General features: G+C 48.2%; 1 protein-coding gene across 44 annotated transcripts in view; it reads left to right on the top strand.

Moving 5' to 3' along the window:
• Positions 1-20,161, top strand: part of ank3b (ankyrin 3b) — an 888,954-nt gene that overhangs the window by 846,589 nt on the left and 22,204 nt on the right. For 41 of the 44 annotated variants that reach the window (XM_038773874.1, XM_038773871.1, XM_038773867.1 and 38 more), the window contains 4 exons: positions 5,215-5,346; positions 7,050-7,193; positions 11,029-11,692; positions 19,649-20,075. In XM_038773874.1, coding sequence (XP_038629802.1) covers positions 5,215-5,346; positions 7,050-7,193; positions 11,029-11,692; positions 19,649-20,075 — 1,367 coding nt within the window. Of the gene's footprint in view, positions 1-5,214; positions 5,347-7,049; positions 7,194-7,726; positions 7,871-8,099; positions 11,693-19,648; positions 20,076-20,161 lie in introns of those variants that run through there. The other 3 variants (XM_038773899.1, XM_038773900.1, XM_038773902.1) reach the window with 3 other exon arrangements.

The following is a 20,161-nucleotide window of genomic DNA, read 5'->3' as shown; positions in this document are numbered from 1 at the left end:
AACGAACCGTGCTGCTGGCCTGCCTTGGTCTGCTTTCAAAGCCAGCGATTTAGCCCTGTGCTAAACAGCCCCTTAAAGCCCCTAGTCACCACATTCTGGCGCCTGTTCAGGGAGGCTGATACAGGAATCGAACCGTGCTGCTGGCCTGCCTTGGTCTACTTTCAAAGCCAGTGATTTAGCCCTGTGCTAAACAGCACCTGTTTATTCCAGTAATACCAGTAAACCTAGTGAGCACAGATGTATCAAGCAGGTTATGAATGACCTCCTGTGTTGCCGTGTTCCAAAGTTTAGGGTGCTAATGGTGGTGTTCATTATAATCCTGTGGCTGATAGGGGAGGGAGGAGCAAGTGAGACCCCCAGTCCGTGACGTGGAATGTGTAGGGATGGGTGGCCCCACTCCGTGACGTGGAATGTGTAGGGATGGGTGGCCCCAGTCCGTGACGTGGAATGTGTAGGGATGGGTGGCCCCAGTCCGTGACATGGAATGTGTAGGGATGGGTGGCCCCAGTCCATGACGTGGAATGTGTAGGGATGGGTGGCCCCAGTCCGTGACGTGGAATGTGTAGGGATGGGTGGCCCCAGTCCGTGACGTGGAATGTGTAGGGATGGGTGGCCCCAGTCCGTGACGTGGAATGTGTAGGGATGGGTGGCCCTAGTCCGTGACGTGGAATGTGTAGGGATGGGTGGCCCCAGTCCGTGACGTGGAATGTGTAGGGATGGGTGGTCCCTATGGAAGGGGGCAAGAGTCTTTTCGCATTTGAAGAACTTGAGATCCGAATTGGTGCTAAGCAATCTGAGGGTGAAGAATCCGGTACGGCTTCGGAAGGGTTGTGTGAGTCAGGTGCTCCACTTAGGCTTTGATAGCAGGGCCCGGGGCGGTTAGCAATACTGGTGAGTAAGAGGTTTTGGTTCCAATGGAGCAGGCTGTGGCAGATCAGGGGGGCAGATACGTTATAGTTAAAGGAATTTTGAGGGTAGGTCGGTGGTGTTGGTTAGCGCGTATGCCCCAAACTGGGATGATGTGGGATTTATGAAGAGGATGTTGGCATCCATTCTGGGCTTTGACATGGCATCAGTTGGTTTTGGGTGGGGAAGATTGGATTGGTCGAAGCCGCGCTCATTGACACCTTCGGGGATGGGAGGGGGGGGTGAGGGTGTTGGCAACGTTCATGAAGGAAATGGGGGGAGCGGACCCATGGTGGTTTCTGCACCCAGGGGGTAGGGAGTATTCTTTTTTTTTCTGAAGTGCACAATGTATATTCGAGCATCGATTTCTTTGTTGTGGGGAGGGTAGGGAGGAACGCCAGCGGTTGGTGCACGAGATTTCGGAAGTTTACGGGAAATACGCGGAGGATCCCACATCTGAGTTGTTAGCAGGAAGATGCTGCAGGCGACGTTTGATCTTTTATCCATGGGGAAAGCAGTATGCCAGATGAGTCGCGGAAAGGGGGTTGTGTTGAGTATGGGGAGACAGCCAGTTGTTTGTTGACGGTCCAGCTCAGACGGCAGACGGCCTTCCTGGAGATTGTCACGGTTCAGGAACGCCGGAGAGGTGAATAGGGTATTTGCAGACTTCTATAAGAAATTGCATAGGTTAGAGCCCCTGGAGGATGAGTCGGATATGTGGCAGTTTTTGGAGGGATTGGAGTGTCGCTGCTAGGGGAGGAGGACAGGGCTGGGTTGGAGGAAACAGTAGGGATTGAGGAGGTGTGCATGGCGATCGGTAAAATGCAGACCGGGATGGCGCCGGGGCTGGAAGGGTTCCCAGTGGAATTTTATAAACTGTTTGCAGACAAGTTGGCATCATTGCTGGTGAGGATATTCGAGGATGTGGTGTCGAGGGGGTGCTTCCAGAGATGATGGGAGAGGTGTTTATTTTGCTTTTGTTAAAAGAAGATAAGGACCCAGTGAAGTGTGGGTCATATTAGTCGATATCCCTGTTAAATGTAGATGCCAAGATACTTGCCACAGTATTGACTCTTAGGCTGGAGGAGTGCCTCCCACAGGTGGTTGAAGAAATAGACAGGGCTTGTAATGGGTAGGCAGTTAGCATCGAATGTGCAGCGCCTGTTAAATGTAGTTCTGTTCCTGGCAGAAGGGGAGGAGCAGGAGGCCATAGACGTTGGATGCGGAAAAGACATTTAATAGAGTCGAATGGAACAATTTGTTTGCGGTGCTGCAGCGGTTCCGGATAGGGCCTCAGTTTGTGGCATAAGTCAATTTATACGCAGATCCGATGGCAGGCGTTCATATGAATGAAGTGAGCTCGGGGAACTTCTGGCAGGGTTGACCCATATCATCCCCATCTCCCCCTCTTTGCGTTGGCGATAGAGCCCTTGGCCATTGCACTGATAAGTGGAGGGGTATAGTGAGGGGGTGCAGCACAGAGTGTCCCTGTACGCTGACTACCTTCATTTGTACATATTGGACACGGTTCCTAAGGTGGGGGACATAATGGGGCTGCTGAAGCAGCTTTGGTTTTTCTCGCGCTACAGACTAAAATTGGAGAAGAGTGAGTGCTTTTTGGTTTCTTCTCTGGGAAAGAGGACTAACTTGGGGGGGGTTTTGCCATTTCGGGTGGCGGACACCCATTTCCGGTATCTGGGGCTGCAAGTGGCTCAGGATTGGGCCCAGCTCCGTAAATTAAACTTCACGAGCCTGGTGGGTTAGATTGGGGCAGACTTGCAGAGGTGGGATAGCCTCCCCCTGTCGCTTGCCGAGTGCAAATGAATATCTTGCCGCATTTCTATTTTTATTCCAGTGTCTCCCGGTCCTCCCTGCCGTGAATGGGAGTGGAACAACTGATCTCATTTATTTGGGCTGGGAAGGTCGCCAGGATTCGTAAAACGGTGCTGCAGGGAGGGCGACAGTTGGGGAGCTTGGCCTGACCTAATCTTATGTATTACTACAGGGTAGCGAATGCTGAGGAGGTGCAGGATTGGGGTAGGGAGCCAGAAGCAGTGTGGGTGAAGGTGGAGGCAGGTTCGTATCGGGACTCGGCTCTGTGCAGGTTTCTCTGGCGCCACTCCCATTCACGGCAGGGAAATACTCGAGTAGCTCTGTGGTAGTGGCGACGCTGAAGATACGGGAGGCAATTTCGGCAGCATTTTAAATTAGGGGCATCATCAAAATTGTTGCTGGTCCGAGAGATTCACTTCTTTGAGCTGGCTAGGTTGGATGTGAAGTTTCCGGGCTGGGAGGAGAAGGGGGTGGTTACACTAAAGGATCTATTCCTGGGAGGACGATTTGCAAGTTTGGAAGAGCTGAGGGAAAAGTTTGGGATCCCATGGACCGAGGCATTTAGGTATGTACAGGTTCGGGATTTTGTTAGGAAGACTTTACCAATGTTTCCCCCCTCTTTGCTGGAGGGGTTGCTGTCTGTGATAGGGTTGGCGGGGGGGGGGGGGGGGGTCACCTTGGCTATTTATAGGAGGATGCAGTGTCTTTAGAAGGCATGAAGACCAAGTGGGAGGAGGAATTGGGGGGCGGGGGGAGGGGTGCTGGAGGAAGGGTTGTGCTGCGAGTTGTTGTGGAGGGTGAATGTGTCAACCTCTTGTGCAAGGCTGGGGCTGATAGTTTTTTTTTTAAATACTTTTTATTGAGATTTTCAAAAAATATCAAAAACAGAAAATAACAACAAGAAAACAGTATTAACAACAAAAAAAAAGAGAAAAAAACACAATAACCCCCAAAACCAACCCCCCCCCCCCCCCCCCCCCCCCCCCCCCTCCACAGCAAGTACAAAAAGAAGAAATAGGTAAGCACCCGGCATATTCAATAAACACATGTACACATTTCTCCCCTCCCCCGAAACCAAACCCCCACCCCGGGTTGCTGCTGCTGCCGGCCTCTTTTCCTACCGTTCTGCCAGGAAGTCAAGGAAAGGCTGCCACCGCCTAAATAACCCCTGTACTGATCCCCTCAGGGCAAATTTCACCCTCTCCAATTTGATAAACCCCGCCATATCATTGATCCAGGCCTCCACGCTTGGGGGCCGCGCATTCTTCCATTGAAGCAAAATCCTCCGCTGGGCTACTAGGGACGCAAAGGCCAAAACACCGGCCTCTTTCGCCTCCTGCACTCCCGGCTCCACTGCAACCCCAAAAATTGTGAGGCCCCAGCCTGGCTTCACCCTGGATCCTACCACCCTCGACACCGTCCTTGCTACCCCCTTCCAAAATTCCCCCAGCGCTGGACATGCCCAGAACATATGGGCACGATTCGCTGGGCTCCCCGAGCACCTAGCACACCTGTCTTCTCCCCCTAAAAACCTACTCATCCTCGTCCCGGTCACGTGGACCCTATGTAGCACCTTGAACTGTATGAGGCTAAGCCTCGCACAGGAAGAGGAGGAATTCACTCTTTCCAGGGCATCCACCCACGTCCCCTCCTCAATCTCCTCACCCAGCCCCTGGCTGGGGCTGATACAGTTGAAGGTGGTGCACAGGACGCACCTGATGAGGTTGAGGATGAACCGGTTGTTTGAGGGGGTGGGGGACATTTGTGCTCCGTGTGGGAGAGGACGGCCAACCACGTACATATACTTTGGTCGTGTCTAAAGTTGAGGAAGATCTGGGGCTCCTTCTTCAGCACCATGTCGGCAATCTTGCAAATGGACTTAGAGCCCAGTTCCAAAGGGACCACATTCGGAGTGTCGGACCTGCCGGAGCTATAGTCGGGTTGGGGCGGATGTTTCAGCATTCGCCTCGCTGGTGGCTAGGAGGCAGGTCCTATTGATGTTGAGGACAGCTTCTCCACCCTGTGCCTCGGTATGGTTGGTAGATTTGATGGAGAAAGTTAAGTTCACCTTGAGAGGGAATGTGGAAGGGTTTCATAAGAGATGGCGCCCGATTATTTCTCACTTTAAGGAACCGTCCTCCGCCAGCTGCTGGGAGGGTGGTGGGGGGAAGGGTTTAAATTCTGGTTTCTGGGTGTTGATTGGTAGGGGGAGGGGTTGCTTTTTGTATTTTAGGTTTTTTTCCCTTAGGTTTATGTATAAAATTTTAGTAACACATTTTCACCAAAAAAGAAGAAAGCTGGAGAGAGAGCAATGGAGGACTTGAGCGAGGAGTGTTTTTCTTTCCTTTGTGTCTGCCTTCAATATAAACAGGGTTATCATTCCTTCCTTGCTGTAACTTGATGTTTAGTTTGCAGACAATAGCCATGTTACAAGAGGGAAAACAAGAAAATAACTTTCTTTCTCTTTGCATTCAGAACTAGCGAGAGAATTGAACTTCTCCGTTGATGATATCAATATGATTCGGGTTGAAAATCCAAAATCTCTAACTACTCAGAGCTTTATATTGTTAAAGAAATGGGTCCTTCGAGATGGAAAAGATGCTACAAGTAAGTTAAAAGGACATGGGATAACATACGATAAGAAATATTAAACGCAGTTATAAATTCAAAGTATATACCTTTCAAAAATTACAATTGGACGTGCTTCTGACAACCTCTCAGACAATGCATTCTAGATGTTAACAATTTCCTGCATTAAAATAAGCCTTTGCTTTTATATTTCTTTTAGCTTGTGTTCTGAAACGTTTACTGATGCTCTGGGAATTTAATTGCAGATCTGTCCAATAATCTGTGAAATACAGCGAGCACCCACCATTCATCACCCGCACTATCACAAATTTGTGTACCCACGCAAATGTAGTTGGACACATAATTGCAGCCCCAAAATCTCACTCATCCGCAATTTTGAATGTTAAATTCTCACCTTTCCCACGTTGTTCCCAAGTCAACAGCGCGCACATGCCAATCTCTGCACCTGCGCAGATTTGCTGTTCGCCATTTCACACTTGGCGGGAAATGGGAACCCTACGAAAGAAGGGAGTTGACGGCAATGAAATGGTATACGCGCGATGGTACGCAAAATGCACCAATTGGTGATGAATATTTGGTAGCAGGATTGGGGTGACCCATGTGTGACTCCCAACTCAGAGGAATGTGGTTAATTCTTAATTGCACTTGGAAGCCACTTAGTTATACCAAACCACTACAGAGAAGTTGAAATGGAATGAAACAGACGGACCACCTGGCATTGACCTAAGTACTGGTGACCCCCACATCGCCCTCTCCCTGCTCTCACGTGGATCACAGTGCTATGGCACATGCACACAATAGTATAGTGACTATGCTGTATTCTCACACACACCTCCAAAAGAAAGCAGTGTCTTGATCAACTTTGCTGAGCTCATTCTTACAGATCTGATTGGCAAAAATTTCAAGTCCAGGCTATGGCCTTTTGAAGAGGTTTAGGTCTCGAGGTAAAACACATTAACTAGGAAATTAAGGAGTGCAGCTAAATGGATAAATGTAATCATGCTCTTGTGAAAAATGTAATTTTGGGCAAAACGAAACTTCAGGAAATGGTGGTTGAAAAAGAGTTTCAGACAAGGTTTAGTGCCGCTTTTGGGACCCCAGCGACCACATTCAAGAATTACAGGGTGATAAACTCTCACTATGAAACAACTATTGTCAGAAATAGGAACACAAGGGGGTAATTTAGTCCATTGAACTTATGAGATCACCGCAGATCTGTGTTATAATCCCATTTAACTGCCGTAGCTCCCTATCCCATCCCAATAAAATGTACCAGTCTCAGTCTTGACCTGACATCCGCTGCTCTTTGAAGCAGGGGTCTAGAGGGTTCTACTTGCCTGACTGCATCCCTGAATGGTACGACTTTGATTTTAAAACGGTGTCCTTTGTCCCGGGTTCCGCCAACCTAGCCATTTCCAACTAATTTCCTGGGTGGAAAACTGATTTTGCAGTCATTATTGTCCTTTATCAGAACACGAGCAGACTTCATTCTAAGTCCTTTTGAAGATTATCCTGCCAAAGTGAAAATCTCATTTGTTTCAAAAAGGAATGTTTACAGTTTGGCCCCGGTGAGAAAGTGAATATATTGATGGCCCTTTACCACATGGGCATGCTGCTGTCAAGAATGAATTTAGTCCAGTTAACCAATAGAACTGCTTCTGACTCGAGTGTTTTGGATCACGACGCATGGTCAACATATCTTTTTTTTTTCCTTTCTGCAGCTGATGCCTTAAGCAAAGTCCTGAAAAAGATTAACCGAATGGACATTGTGACCTTACTAGAAGGCCCAATATTCGACTATGGTAATGTTTCTGACACGAGAAGCTTTACTGACGATAGCTGTGTCTTCTTGGATCAATCAGACGGTAACTTCACTATCTTTTCTTTCTCCTGTTTGAGGGATGGTTAATGTAAAGAACCGGCCAACCCACTGGTCACATATCACTTTTGCTCCTTGGTGATATCCCCAGCTGGCAAACAGATGCAAGATAACAATAGCATGAAAACCCCAGTGCTGCTTCGACCTTGGAGCTCAGAAACTTGCTCTGGCTGGAATCTATTACTGTCTATTTATGAGCTTTGGTATAGATCTTACAACATTATACTGTAGGTGCAGAGCATCCTGCCGGCAGTGTGTAACAAGAGTTTTAACACGGAGGACAGAAGTTTCCACTTGTTCGATTGACAGAACAGGAAATAGCATGGATGCACGTCCTCTGCCCCTCCGTTCTTTTTATACATTCCCAGCATGCAGAGCTCCGACCAGAAGGCACCAAGATTTAATCCTAATTGCAACTGTGATCCAGTGATCAATAAGTTAGTACGTGTAAGATGCCAGTGCCCTTACCTTTCCAGCCTTTATTTCTGCTTTCACTTTTCTTCCGGTTGTTTTGCACAGATCCAACTTCTTCTTCTGCACTTTGTCACTCGTCCTCACTGAACCTGCCCGGCACCCCTCTCCTGTGCCAAGAACCGACTGTCTCTGCCGTGCTCTCTGCTGACCTTGGGAAGCTCTGCTGATTGTGCCCCTCCTTGCTAATGAGTAAATTGGATTTAATTTATTGTGCCGCTCCCAATCCCATTCCCGTTCCCTAACTTTTATATTGGCCCCTTCATGTTGCAATTCAGTTTTTGATTGTGTGACTATTATTTCTTTGTCTACAAGCTAACACAATGTTGCTCAATTCAGATAATTTTCTTTTTCTTTTTAATCACTGTGCTTATATGTGCAATTGTGCTCAAGTTCACCAATATCTCCTCTCTCACTGCAGGCATTATGGTCAACAAAATCCATTACTTCTGAACTCATCTCATAGAAACGTCTTTTTGCATCTTGTCCCCTTTTCTTGCCGCCAGCTTATCTTCCTCCCCTTGTCCCTCTGTCAGCTCCTCGTCTTCCTCCACTTGTCTCCCTGTCAGCTCCTCATCGTCCTCCTTGTCTCTCTGTCAGCTCCTCCTCATCCTCTTGTCCCCCTGTCAGCTCCTCGCCTTCCTCCACTTGTCTCCCTGTCAGCTCCTCATCGTCCTCCTTGTCTCTCTGTCAGCTCCTCATCATCCTCCTTATCCCCCTGTCAGCTCCTCGCCTTCCTCCGCTTGTCTCCCTGTCAGCTCTTCCTCTTCCCTTGTCTCCCTGTCAGCTCCTCATTTTCATCCTTGTCTCCATGTCAGCTCCTCATATTCCTCCCCTTGTCTTCCTGTCAGGTCCTTGTTGTTCACAATTGTTCTAGAAGGATGAGGGCCTGTATGTTGTGTGTGGTTTGCAAATCTGAGGACTTGGCCAAAACGTTGGTTTAAAGGCCAAGGTGAATGAAGCACCATGTTAATTTACTAATAGTTTCTGGAACTAGTAACAGTAAAGGTAAAGTCGTTGGAGTCCCAGAAGACCATAGGCTGCTATCCCCTTTGAGGGGGAGAGCTGACTGGTGGTGGTTTAACCTGAGGGTCACCACACCTCGGGTAAGGGCCAAGGGTTGAGAAGGCAGAGCCTTCATGAGTAACCTCAGCCGGTACAGGAATTGAACCCGCGCTGCTTGCCTCGTACTGCATCATAATCCAGCTGTCAGCCCACTGAGCTAAACCAGCCCCCTAATCTGGAACTAATACCCAGTTTCATATAGGACTGTGCAAACCGTGGGCATTGTAACATGGAAAAATACCTGGGCATTAGAAACTAGACCTTGTATGGAGAACAAATAGCTCCCAATTGCGTCCATTTCAGCCTTTGGTGAAGTATTTGAGTAAATGTGGCAGTAATTGGCCAATAATAATAGCAACAGGGCAGCATCTTTAACCGAGAGAAAATGTTCCTGCGCCTTTCACAGAAACCTACTCAGGGTAAAACTGACACAAAGCAAAAAAAAAGTCATCAAAATGGTGATTTTAAAAAAAGGAGCGTCTTAAAAGCTGAGGGAGAGATGGGTCGGTTCAAAGAAGGAATTCCAGACCGTAGGGTCTCGGTGGTTGAAAGCTTGGATGTCAATGGTGGGTGAAGGCGTGTGAAAAGGACAGATGTAAAGTGAACAGAATTGATGAGACACTAGACTTATGCAGAGTCAAGGCTCACAGTTTTGCAGGTCAGCTGTTGAATGCTCTACTGCAAGGTCACAACATCTTGTCGCTCACGGTCGCACTCGAGAACTCATGGGGCACCGAGTGTGGAAGAAGGTGCCAAAAGTAGTCACCTTCCATCAGCCGATTACAATATGGGCATAACTGGCTCACACGCAAGGCCCAGGATGGCCTCTGCAGCTGACACCAGTGCCAGCCTGCACCAAGCCAGGTACTTGAAAATTGGCTCAGAGATTGATTGGCAGTACAGTGGGGATGTTGGCCAGAGGAAAGCACTGCAACCTCACTGCTGAACACTGTCCTCAGGCACATCACTACTGTCACGAATGAGGTAGCTCCGCATGCAATGACACATCTGTGCAGTAGAGTAGCGGGTATTGAGGGTTTGCCTCCTGCCACAGCCAACCCTTTCCCGCTGTTGTTCGTCCTTTGAACCAAGTCTATTGCTACCGGGCGGAGTATTTCTAGCCACTGCCCTGTAAATGAAGACAGTCAATTAATTTGTGGTGCAGTGTAGTGCTACCTGGTCTGGCTTACATGTGACTCGAGACCTACAGCAATGTGGTTAACTCTTAACTACCCCCCCAGAATGGCCTAGGCACTCAGTTCAGGGTCAATTAGGGATGGGCAACAAACACTGGCCTTGAAACGATGGCCACATCCTGTCAAAGAATTTTTAAAATGGAAGCTTCTGACATTGAATCCTGAAATATGCACAACAGTCGTCTTCAGATTAATTTATTTAGGTAGTGAGGCTTTGGGGAAATGGAAACTATACGCCAGTAAAAACCACAAATAACAATTCCATATCGATTCATACTACAGTCTGGGAAGTCAAACCGGTATGCGACAGGGTATGGGAGACGTCTCGCATCTCAGTGTTATAGTGGACATTTGAGTCATGTGATTGATGGGCACTTTTGTGAGGGCCACAAAGAATCCAGCACGAGTTTGTAGAATCAAGAAATAACTTTATTTACAATTACATATACACAACTGCAGCAGTACTCCATCACTGCTCTCTCCTCTCTAGCTGCTCCCACACTGGCCAGCTCTATTTATGCAGATGACTGCAAATGATTTATCTGTCCCTCCCCTCACTGGGGAAGCTCATATTCACTAAGGATTGTGGGATTGCCATTAGTCCCCAGCCAGTAGTTATTAGGCAGGTTATAACAGGCACTCAAAGTAATTGGCCGTCCAACTGCACCTTTGACTCCATGTCGACAGAGGAGGCAGGTAAAGCACAATTAACATGGCCTCTCATTCGTTGGCTGGTGGAAAATGTCCAATCATTTGTGAACCTTTTTTAATTACGCCTGCCACGGTATTCATTTCAAGTAATCACACTGCCAGTTTGGATTAATTAGTCTATAAAATAAACCTCACTGACTGGGATTTCTCACCGTAAGCAAAGAAACCAATTTGAAAGAGTACGGTGGTTGATTGCAATGAAACTGTGATGAAAGTGCTATATGTATTTTATATTAGTTGCTCATTGATCCGTTGTGTAGTAACATTTACCCATCTACATTGAGTCATTTCATGCTGTTATACCATTGCCTGTCATGTTCCTGTCATGTGTTAGTGCATGCTGTCTATAGCTAGTGCTGTTGTGTTTTACTCACCCAGGTTACCCTTCCATCCAATCGGAGTTGCTGACACCTGCTGGATTGCGCTATTTGCCACCCACCCCTCTCCGATGTGACAGTTTTTTTAGTAATTTTTCTAGCGTAGGATCCTCCCCCACAACTCCCCATGAACCAAACCTGGCTCCAAAAGCAGCCCCGGTTATCGTAGAAGCAGAGGATACATCACTGGAAGTCACTGGCACTGAAGGGGTCGCTTCAGGGCAGGGCCAGTTGAATGAGCCAGTGGGCATCGAGTATGAACCTGCTCTTCAAGTCACCAAGAACAGCACCGACTGTGTTGCTCAACTTTCCAGCAAAATACAGCCAGAAGAGCACAATCAGTCACCGGAGGAGAAAGACAAGGCCAGACAAAAGGCATCTTCCAACCAAGTTCAGCAGGAGGAAAGAGGTGACGCTGAGGTACTTGGAGAGTTCAGAGTAAAAGCCCCGGAGGTTTCTCAACCTGGGCAAGGGTCCGAAGGTTCAGATGATGACGAGGAGGTGACAAAGGAAGAAGTTCAGAATCTTCACCATGTCCAGAATTCCCAGAGAGAATTTTTTACAGTTCCAGGTTGGCACAGTGACGCATCCAGTGTTGTGGTGGAACCACCAACCCCAGGAAGCTTCAACTTAAGCATTGACAATCTGGATGAAGATAATGGCAAGTAAGTGGGATATTCACTGCTCTTAAAGACACGAGGTGTATTGAGATAGGAACTGAATGAGGCACCGTGTCAGCACACTGTTCTCCCATTTCTGAAACTCAAAGTCAAATCTGAAGAAGAAAGATTTGCATTAAATCATACCTGTTTAAGACCTCAGGCATCTCCGAGTGCTTTACAGCAAATGACATACTTTTGAATTGTAATCACTCAATGTAGAAAACGGGTCAGCCAATTTATGCAAAGCAAGCTCCCGCAAAGCAATGTTGTTTGGGGGATGTCAGTATTTGCCACAAGGCCAGAGAGATCTTCCCCGTCCCTTTTTGAAATAGGACAATATTTTGTACCTACCTGAGAGGCAGACTGGGTCTCAGCTTAAAGTTACCTCTAAAGATGGCGGGTGCAATTTAACCAAATGGGAACTATTTCCCATAGTGAGCTTGTTTAGTCGTGTGTTTCCCCGCGCTCGGAGTGCCGAGAAACGCAACGCTATCTCACGTTTTTAAAAATAATTATTTTTTTCCAATTAAGGGGCAATTTAGCGAGGCCAATCCACCTAACCTGCACATCTTTGGGTTGTGGGGGTGGGACCCACGCAGATACTGGGCAATGTGCAAACTCCCCATGGACAGTGACCCGAGGCCGGGATCAAACCTGGATCCACAGTGCTGTGAGGCAACACTAACGTGACTCCAATTAGATATGGGGCCTCAGCAGGTAACTTGCGGCCGAGGTCGCACTTAATTCCATTTCTTGCACTCAGGAGCTCCGCTCACCGAAACTCCTCAGTGCAGAGGGATGCGGCCCGATATCTCAAGCCCCTGACATGACCCCGGAAACCCACTGAAGCCCCAACACAGTGTAATGGGGTTCCCCCTCGCCCCTGCCCCATTACCGTTCTGCCAGCCTGGCACCCTCAGTGCCCCTGTCAGCTGGAAGTGGCACCTTGAGAGTGCCAGGCTAGCACCCAGGTGGCCACACCAGGGTGCCCAGGTGGCAGCAGCATTGCCAGATTACCATCCTGCCCATTAGGGCATGCACCTGGAGACCTCCCATCCCCTGTGAGATATTCCATCTGGTCCCCGTTTGTGGAGACTAGCACTGAACAGTGCTCACCTGAGGTCTGCAAAGTGAAGGGGTTGGATCCCAACGCCTTGGTGATTCAGGGAACTGCATATTAGAATGAGACTAAATGTACAGCTCTAATATGCAGATTTGCCATAAAGTGATCCGGTCTACAATAGGCAGGATTCACATTGCAATGTCTCCAATCCCACGAGACATGGTGAGCCAGTAGATCCCAAGAGCGGGGTCTCTAGCCATTTACTGGCCATATTGCGCCGCGGCATACTGCTTTTCGGGCATGGTCAGTAGATCGCGCCTGCTATCTCTGACACTGCAGAACCGAATCCGATAGTCTAGACCTTATGGTCAATCTTTGGCATGAGACTTAAAGCCACAACCTTCTGACTCAGAAGGAAGAGTGCCTAATCTGACCGATGGAATTCACTTCCTTTCTACAGTTGCTGTGAAACAAATTCAAATGGTCCGTATCCAGTTCCTACAGGTTGAGAGGCCAGGCTGCAAGCACAGAGCATGAAATAGTAGGCCTTGGCAAAGGGGCCATAAAGGACTGCTGTTGTGAGAATTGAGAGTCACCTGGACTGGATGGACTGAATGTTCTCCTTCTGTGCCTCTGACTACTCCAGGATCTGATTTTCTTCTGAGATTGCGGGTGCACCTGTAGCTAATTTGTACAGCTTGGTTGAGGGATGGCCTTTCAACTAGTCCCCCCCCCCCCCCCCAGTAGACGACCTCCATTCTCCCCCAACCACAGCCTCTGCACTCTGAGTCCCCCAAAGATAATGTCCTCAGTCTCTTACATCTGACCATGCTATCCCTCATATTGGAGTTGTTTCATGTCGATAGCAACAGAAAGTTTTCTATTCCTGATCACATGGTTACATTACATACATTGGAAATTGGGCGAAGTCCTGACAAGTGGTGTTTGGTAGAGGGGAGTAGTGGGGCTTCGTAGGGAATACAATCAGGGACAGATTGATGTAATTCAGCTCTCATTTTTTAAAGTCGGAAGTCCTGGCCTTATTTTGATGAAACAAGATTCTGGGCAGTCTGAGAAGCAGGGTTGGTGGGAGTGTGGGGACTGATTCCCTGCAATACAGGCTACTGCAGTGTTTTTCAGACTTTTTCCCCGGGTCGCACTTTCGCCAACTGGCCAACCTTCGGGACCCACGCCGGCTGACCTTCGGGACCGCTGGCTTACCCAAACTATCCTGAGTCAAGGCTGTGTTTGGGATACTAAAGTTTTCTTGCCCCAGACAATGGAGGGAAAGAAAATCTAGTGTTCTTAATCACTATCCAAAAGCCCCTGGTGCATTACATTTATGTTGACATTGAGTGCGGACAGGGTAATTGAGCAAACCAACCCCCAGAATGCAAAGTACCTGAATTTAAAATGGACAATACTGGAAGTACTCTGCGGATCGGGTATCAGCTGATGGCCGTGATGGAAGGCCATTGACTTGAAACATTCAACCATTTCTTTTTTTAATCATTGAACATGCTGCCTGGCTGGCTGAGTATTTATAGGACTCTATGTTTGTAATATGAAACACATATTCCGAGATAATATTTTGACGTTTTAATTATTGCTCGCAGAAACACAGCTCAAAGCTAAAATGAAGGGTAAGAGAAAGTAAAAGGCCTACCGTTTTTCAGACATCCTTGTCTCTCCTTTCTCAGCGACATGGTGTCTTCCACATTCCAAGTGTTGAAACCGCTGAGATTTACATTAGGTGGATGAGTTGTGAGATTGATTACATGCGTGTTCACAGACCCGTGAAAGCAGCATGGTCAGTGGGGTGGAAAATAATATGTGCAGAGTCACAAAACAGTCTGAATCCCATTTTCAGATCTTTTTAAACACACCCAATGCTCAATTATATTCAGCAATTAGAACTGAATTTTGAAAAATGTTGAAAATTTGGATTAAAATATTTTTTTAAAAACTGAATTTCGGATCCAAATCTGCCCCCGAGCCAATATGCAATTTTACCGCGATCATTTAATGAGAATATGTGACTGCCACCTCAGTCAATAGTCAGATAAAGTGATTCACTATGATGTTTATGAATTTACCAATCTGACCCTTGCACTTCAACAATTTGGTAGATTAATCAAGTGCCGCCTTAAACACCCTTCACTCTTCAAGGCCCGGCTTTATCACAATTCTGGACAGAAATGCTGAGCACAAATTAGGGAAGGATTTTAAGATATGAAGCTCCATTCTGTCCTTGCCTACAGTGGTGCACACATGTAGCTACAGTGGTTGCATTCACTCTCGTGATCTTCCTGATAAATGTACGTCCATCAGCTCCTATGTCTCCGAAATCAAATAGTGGACTGAAATTACTTATTTAAAACAATTAAATGAGAAATACTGATAAACATGAATCTGGTGCAATAAGACAGAATTCCTAACTGTCAAATTTGTGCTTGTTGTAACCCGTTGTTTAAGGAGAGGACTGAATTGACATTTTAGCTAAGATTTTCCCTGCTGCCGTTGGGAATCTGTGTTAGTGGCTGATGTGCGCAGCGAGAAGCAATTCGATCCTGCCTCTGCGGCCCGTCTCACACCCGCCTCCGCCTCGCACTTTGAAATACACTGTGCTGAGGAACTCGGAGAGACAACATCCGGGTGCTTCAGTGCCACCAGTGGTGAGAGGATGTAATTGCTGTGTGATATCTTTACATAAACAGTTTCCATTATATTTTATATATAAATTTAGAGTACCCAATGTTTTTTCCAATTAACGGAAAAGTTAGTGCACATCTTTTAGGTTGTGTGGGTGAGACCCATGCACACACGGGAGAATGTGCAAAGTCCGCACAGACAGTGACCTGGGGCCGGGATAGAACCCAGGTCCTCGTTGCCATGACACAACAGTGCTAACCACAGCACCACCAATCCGCCCAACACGGACACAGGGTTGTAATGGAAAGAGTTCACGCAGAAGGTGGCAAAAGGATGACAACAGAAAATAAGACGTAAAACATTATAGATCTATATGCTATTGCTTTTTAAAATATTTTATTGAGGCATTTATATATTTATAAATCAAACACACTCACAAAACAAAACAAGCCAACGTGGCTGCAAATAACAAAATCAACAAAATACCTACATCCCACCATCCCAACCTCCACTCCCCAGCACCCCACCTCACCATCCACCCCCCCCCCCCCCCCCCCCCGAGTCCCTCCATTCTAATAAGATCCGTCTCCGGGCTACCAGCGAGGCAAAGGCCAAAACATAAGCCTCTCTTGCCCCTGGATTGGATTGGTTTATTGTCATGCGAGGTACAGTGAAAAGTATTTTTCTGCAAGCAGCTCAAACAGATCATTTAGTACATGAAAATAAATTAAATAAAAACGAAACACATAATAGGGCAACACAAGGTACACAATCTAATTACATAGACACCGGCATTGGACGAAGCATACAGGAGTGTGGTGTTAATCAGGTCAGTCCATGAGAGTCATTTAGAAGTCTGGTAACAGCGGGGAACAAGCCATCTTTGAATTTATTCGTAAGTGTTCTCAGACAACTCCCGGGTCTACTGACACTCCAAAGATTGCTACTTCTGGACTCAGGGCCACATTCACCTTCAAAACCTCCGACATGATGTCAACACACCCCTGCCAGAATCCCCCCAAACTTCGGACAAGCCCAAAACATAGGGATATGATTCGTGGGCTCACCCACACAGTGCCCGCACCTATCCTCCACTCCTTAATATAACATGCTCATCCTGGCCACCGTCAAGTGCACCCTGTTGACCACCTTAAACTGAATAAGGCTAAGCCTAGCGCACAAAGAGAATGCATTCACCCTCCTCAGAGCCTCCTCCCACAGCCCAGCCTCCAATTCCTTACCCAAATCTTCCTCCCACTTGCACTTCACTTTCCCTATCAGGGCTCCCTCCTAATCCATCAACTCCTAGTAAATTTCTGACTTTACCCTCCCCTTTACCCATGTTCTTGACACCACCTTGTCCTGTAGACCCTGGGGTGGCAGGTGAGGAAAGGACGGTACCTGCTTCCAGACAAAATCCCTCACCTGCAAATACCAGAACCCATTCCCAGTGGGCAACCCAAACTCTTTCCATCAACCCCTCCAAGATCAGAAAGTTGCTCTCAACAAACAGATCCGCAAACCGCTCAATCCCCGCCCGTTGCCACCCCCAAAATCCCCTGTCTAGTCCTGCCGGAACATAACGGTGATTCCCACAAATCGGTGCCCACCCTGACGCCCCCTCCAGCCTCATGTGCTGCCGCCACTGTCCCCACACCCTCAGGGCCGCCACCACCACCGGGCTTGTGGAGTACCTGGCCGGCGAGAATGGCAAAGGAGCCTCCAAGAGTGCCCCAAAATCGGTCTTTACAAGAGGCTGCCTCCATCCACTCCTATACCGCCCACTCCCCCACTACCCATTTCCTCACCATGGCTATATTTGCCGCCCAATAGTAGTTCATTAAATTTGGAAGAGCTAATCCGCACCCCTCTCGACCCGCTGCAGCAGCACCTTCTTCACCCGCGGGGCTTTACCCACCTAAACAAACCACAAAATCAGCGCATTCACCCTCCTGAAAAAAACCTTGGGAATGAAGATCGGGAGATTCTGAAACACAAACAAGAACCTCGGGAGAACCGGCATCTTCACCGACTGCGCCTGTTCCGCAAACGACAACGGGAGCGCATCCCACCGGCTAAAATCCTCCTCCATCTGTTCCACCTACTGAGCCAGCTTGTGCAGTTGCTCCCACCCCTATGCCACCTGAATACCCAGATATCGAAAGTTCCCCCCCCCCCCCCCTCCAGCGCTCTAAACGGCAACTCCCCCAGCCTTTTCTTCCCCCTCGACTCAGAAAAACGTCACTGTTCCCCATATTCAATTTGTATCCGGGAACTGGCCGAATTCTTCCAATATGCCCATAATCCCCCAATACCTTACGATGGGTTCAAAATATAAAGCAGGCAAGTCATCCGCATGCAACAAAATTCTATGCTCCCCCTCCCCCCATTGCCAACGGCTCTATAGCCAAGGCAAAGAACAATGGGGAATGTGGGCATCCCTGCCTCGTCTCCCGATGCAGCCTGAAATATTCCGAGCTCACCCTGTTCGTTTGCACACTTGCTACCAGTGCCCGGTACAACAGCCGGACCCAACTCACAAATCCTGCCCCAACCCAAAACCGCCCCAGCACCTCCCACTGATAGTCTCACTCCACCCGGTCGAAGGACTTCCCCGCGATCACCTACTCCACACTTTGTGCCTCTGGGGGCATCATTATAACATTCAACAGCTGCCTGATGTTGGCCGACAAATGCGTCCCATTAACAAACCCCGTCTGATCCTCCCCCGTCATCCCCGACACACTGTCCTTAATCCTTGAGGCCAAGATCTCGGCCAGTCACTTGCCGGCCACATTTAACAGTGAAATTGGCCTTTAGGACCCACACTGCTCTGGATCCTTGTCCCACTTTAAAATTAAGGAGATCGAGGCCTGTGATAACGTTGGGGGGAGCAGCCCCTGCTCCCTCGCCTCATTAAATGTCCTCACCAGCAGGAGGCCCAAGTCCCGTAAAAACTCTGTAAAATTCCACCGGGAACCCGTCCGGGCCCGGGGTCTTCCCCGCCTGTACCCCCCTCCCATACCTTCCGCCAGCCCAATTGGGGCTCCCAGTCCCTCCACCAGGTCGTCCTCCACCTCGGGAACTCCAACCCCTCCAAAAATAGCCTCATTCCCTCCACCCCGGCTGGAGATTTGATTCATCCAGCCTCATAAAAATCCCTAAACACCTCATTCACCCCCACCGGGTACTAGATCACCTTCCCTCCCCTATCCTTCACCTTCCTGATCTCCCTCGCTGCTTCCTGCTTCCTCAATTTATGTACCAAAATCCTACTCGCCTTTTTCCCGAATTCATAGACCACCCCTTCAACTCTCCTCAACTGCCTTACCCATAGATAACAGCCCAAACTTCATCTGTAGCTTCTGCAGCTCCCTCGGCAACCCTGCTCCAGGGCCTCTGAATACCTCCTGTCCACCTGCAAGACCTCCTCCACTAACCTCGCCATCCAGCCACCCCGGACAGGCGCCGGAATGTGGCGACTAGGGGCTTTTCACAGTAACTTCATTGAAGCCTACTCGTGACAATAAGCGATTTTCATTTCATTCATTTAATCTCCGCCCGCCCCGTCTTATCCCTGTGTGCCCGTATCGAAATAAACTCCCCCCTTCCTATTGCCTTCAGCGCCTTCCTCAGCGTGGCGGCCAAAACCTCATCCGTGTCGTTCAGCTCCACATATGCCGGAATGGCAGCCCTCACCTGCTCACAAACTTCCTCATCTGCCAAAGACCCACATCCACCCCCACCCCATTCACCTGCAAGTGCACCCAATGCGACGTATGGTCCGAAACCGCAATTGCAGTATATCCGCATCGATCGCCCCCGCCAACAACGTCCTGTCCAACACAAAATAGTCGATTGGGGAGTACACCCTGCGCACATAGGAGAAAAATGAGACTTCCTTCGCCCTCAGCTGACCAAAACCCCAATGGTGATTCCAGTCCCACCTAAAGTGGTTGACACTTAACTGACTTCTGAACTGGCCTAGCAAGTTTGAGTAAACTGGTACTGTATGATTGAAGAACGCTCAGTATCATCTCCTCTACATAACGGGCGATGGTGTTAAATTTGCATCTCAACAATGATGCACAACCTAAGAGCTAGTTTTTATTTATTTTTTAAACAAAGAACATCAATGAAGACTTAATGCCTCACATTAGGAATCTAGAATTCAAGACTTATTTAATATGTTGCACTGTTCCATACTGGAAGAACACTTTTGTCACTATTTTCGTATTTTGCAGTCTCCAAGAACAACGAATCAAGAATGATCTTGCTGGGTCTGTTATGTTCCATATGAAAGGACAGGTTTTGAAGCCTGAGGAGAATGGGGGCCACGATGTGCATAGGTTGGAACGTCAAAGAGAGTCGAGCCATGCAACGGTGGGGCCTTTGATTCAGGAGGCGGCCAATGATGTGCCTGTAATGTCACATGACAGAAAAACACTGAATGGAAAGGTGCAGAAACGTTCGGTGTTAATCACAGAACAGGTGGAGCCCATGACAGAACTGCAGAAGGATCTGGCGGACACGAGGAGGCCGGGTTCTGAGGAGCACGGAGGCCCTCTGCTTACCAGCGAGAAGAAGACAAGTTGGGTTACATCAGAGATCATTAAATCGGGATCAAACTTCAGGGACGATGGCTCCCTACCAGCAGAACACAAAGCTCAGGTAATGTAACTTTCATTCCCATGTGTGATAATATAGTTTAATTGGTAAAGTCCTATTTTGTCTACCTTTTCGACCATGGAATCTGT

This window comes from Scyliorhinus canicula, chromosome 16, assembly GCF_902713615.1.
Source record: "Scyliorhinus canicula chromosome 16, sScyCan1.1, whole genome shotgun sequence".
NCBI classification, from domain to species: Eukaryota; Metazoa; Chordata; class Chondrichthyes; order Carcharhiniformes; family Scyliorhinidae; genus Scyliorhinus; species Scyliorhinus canicula.
This window is presented reverse-complemented; position numbering and strand designations above follow the sequence as displayed.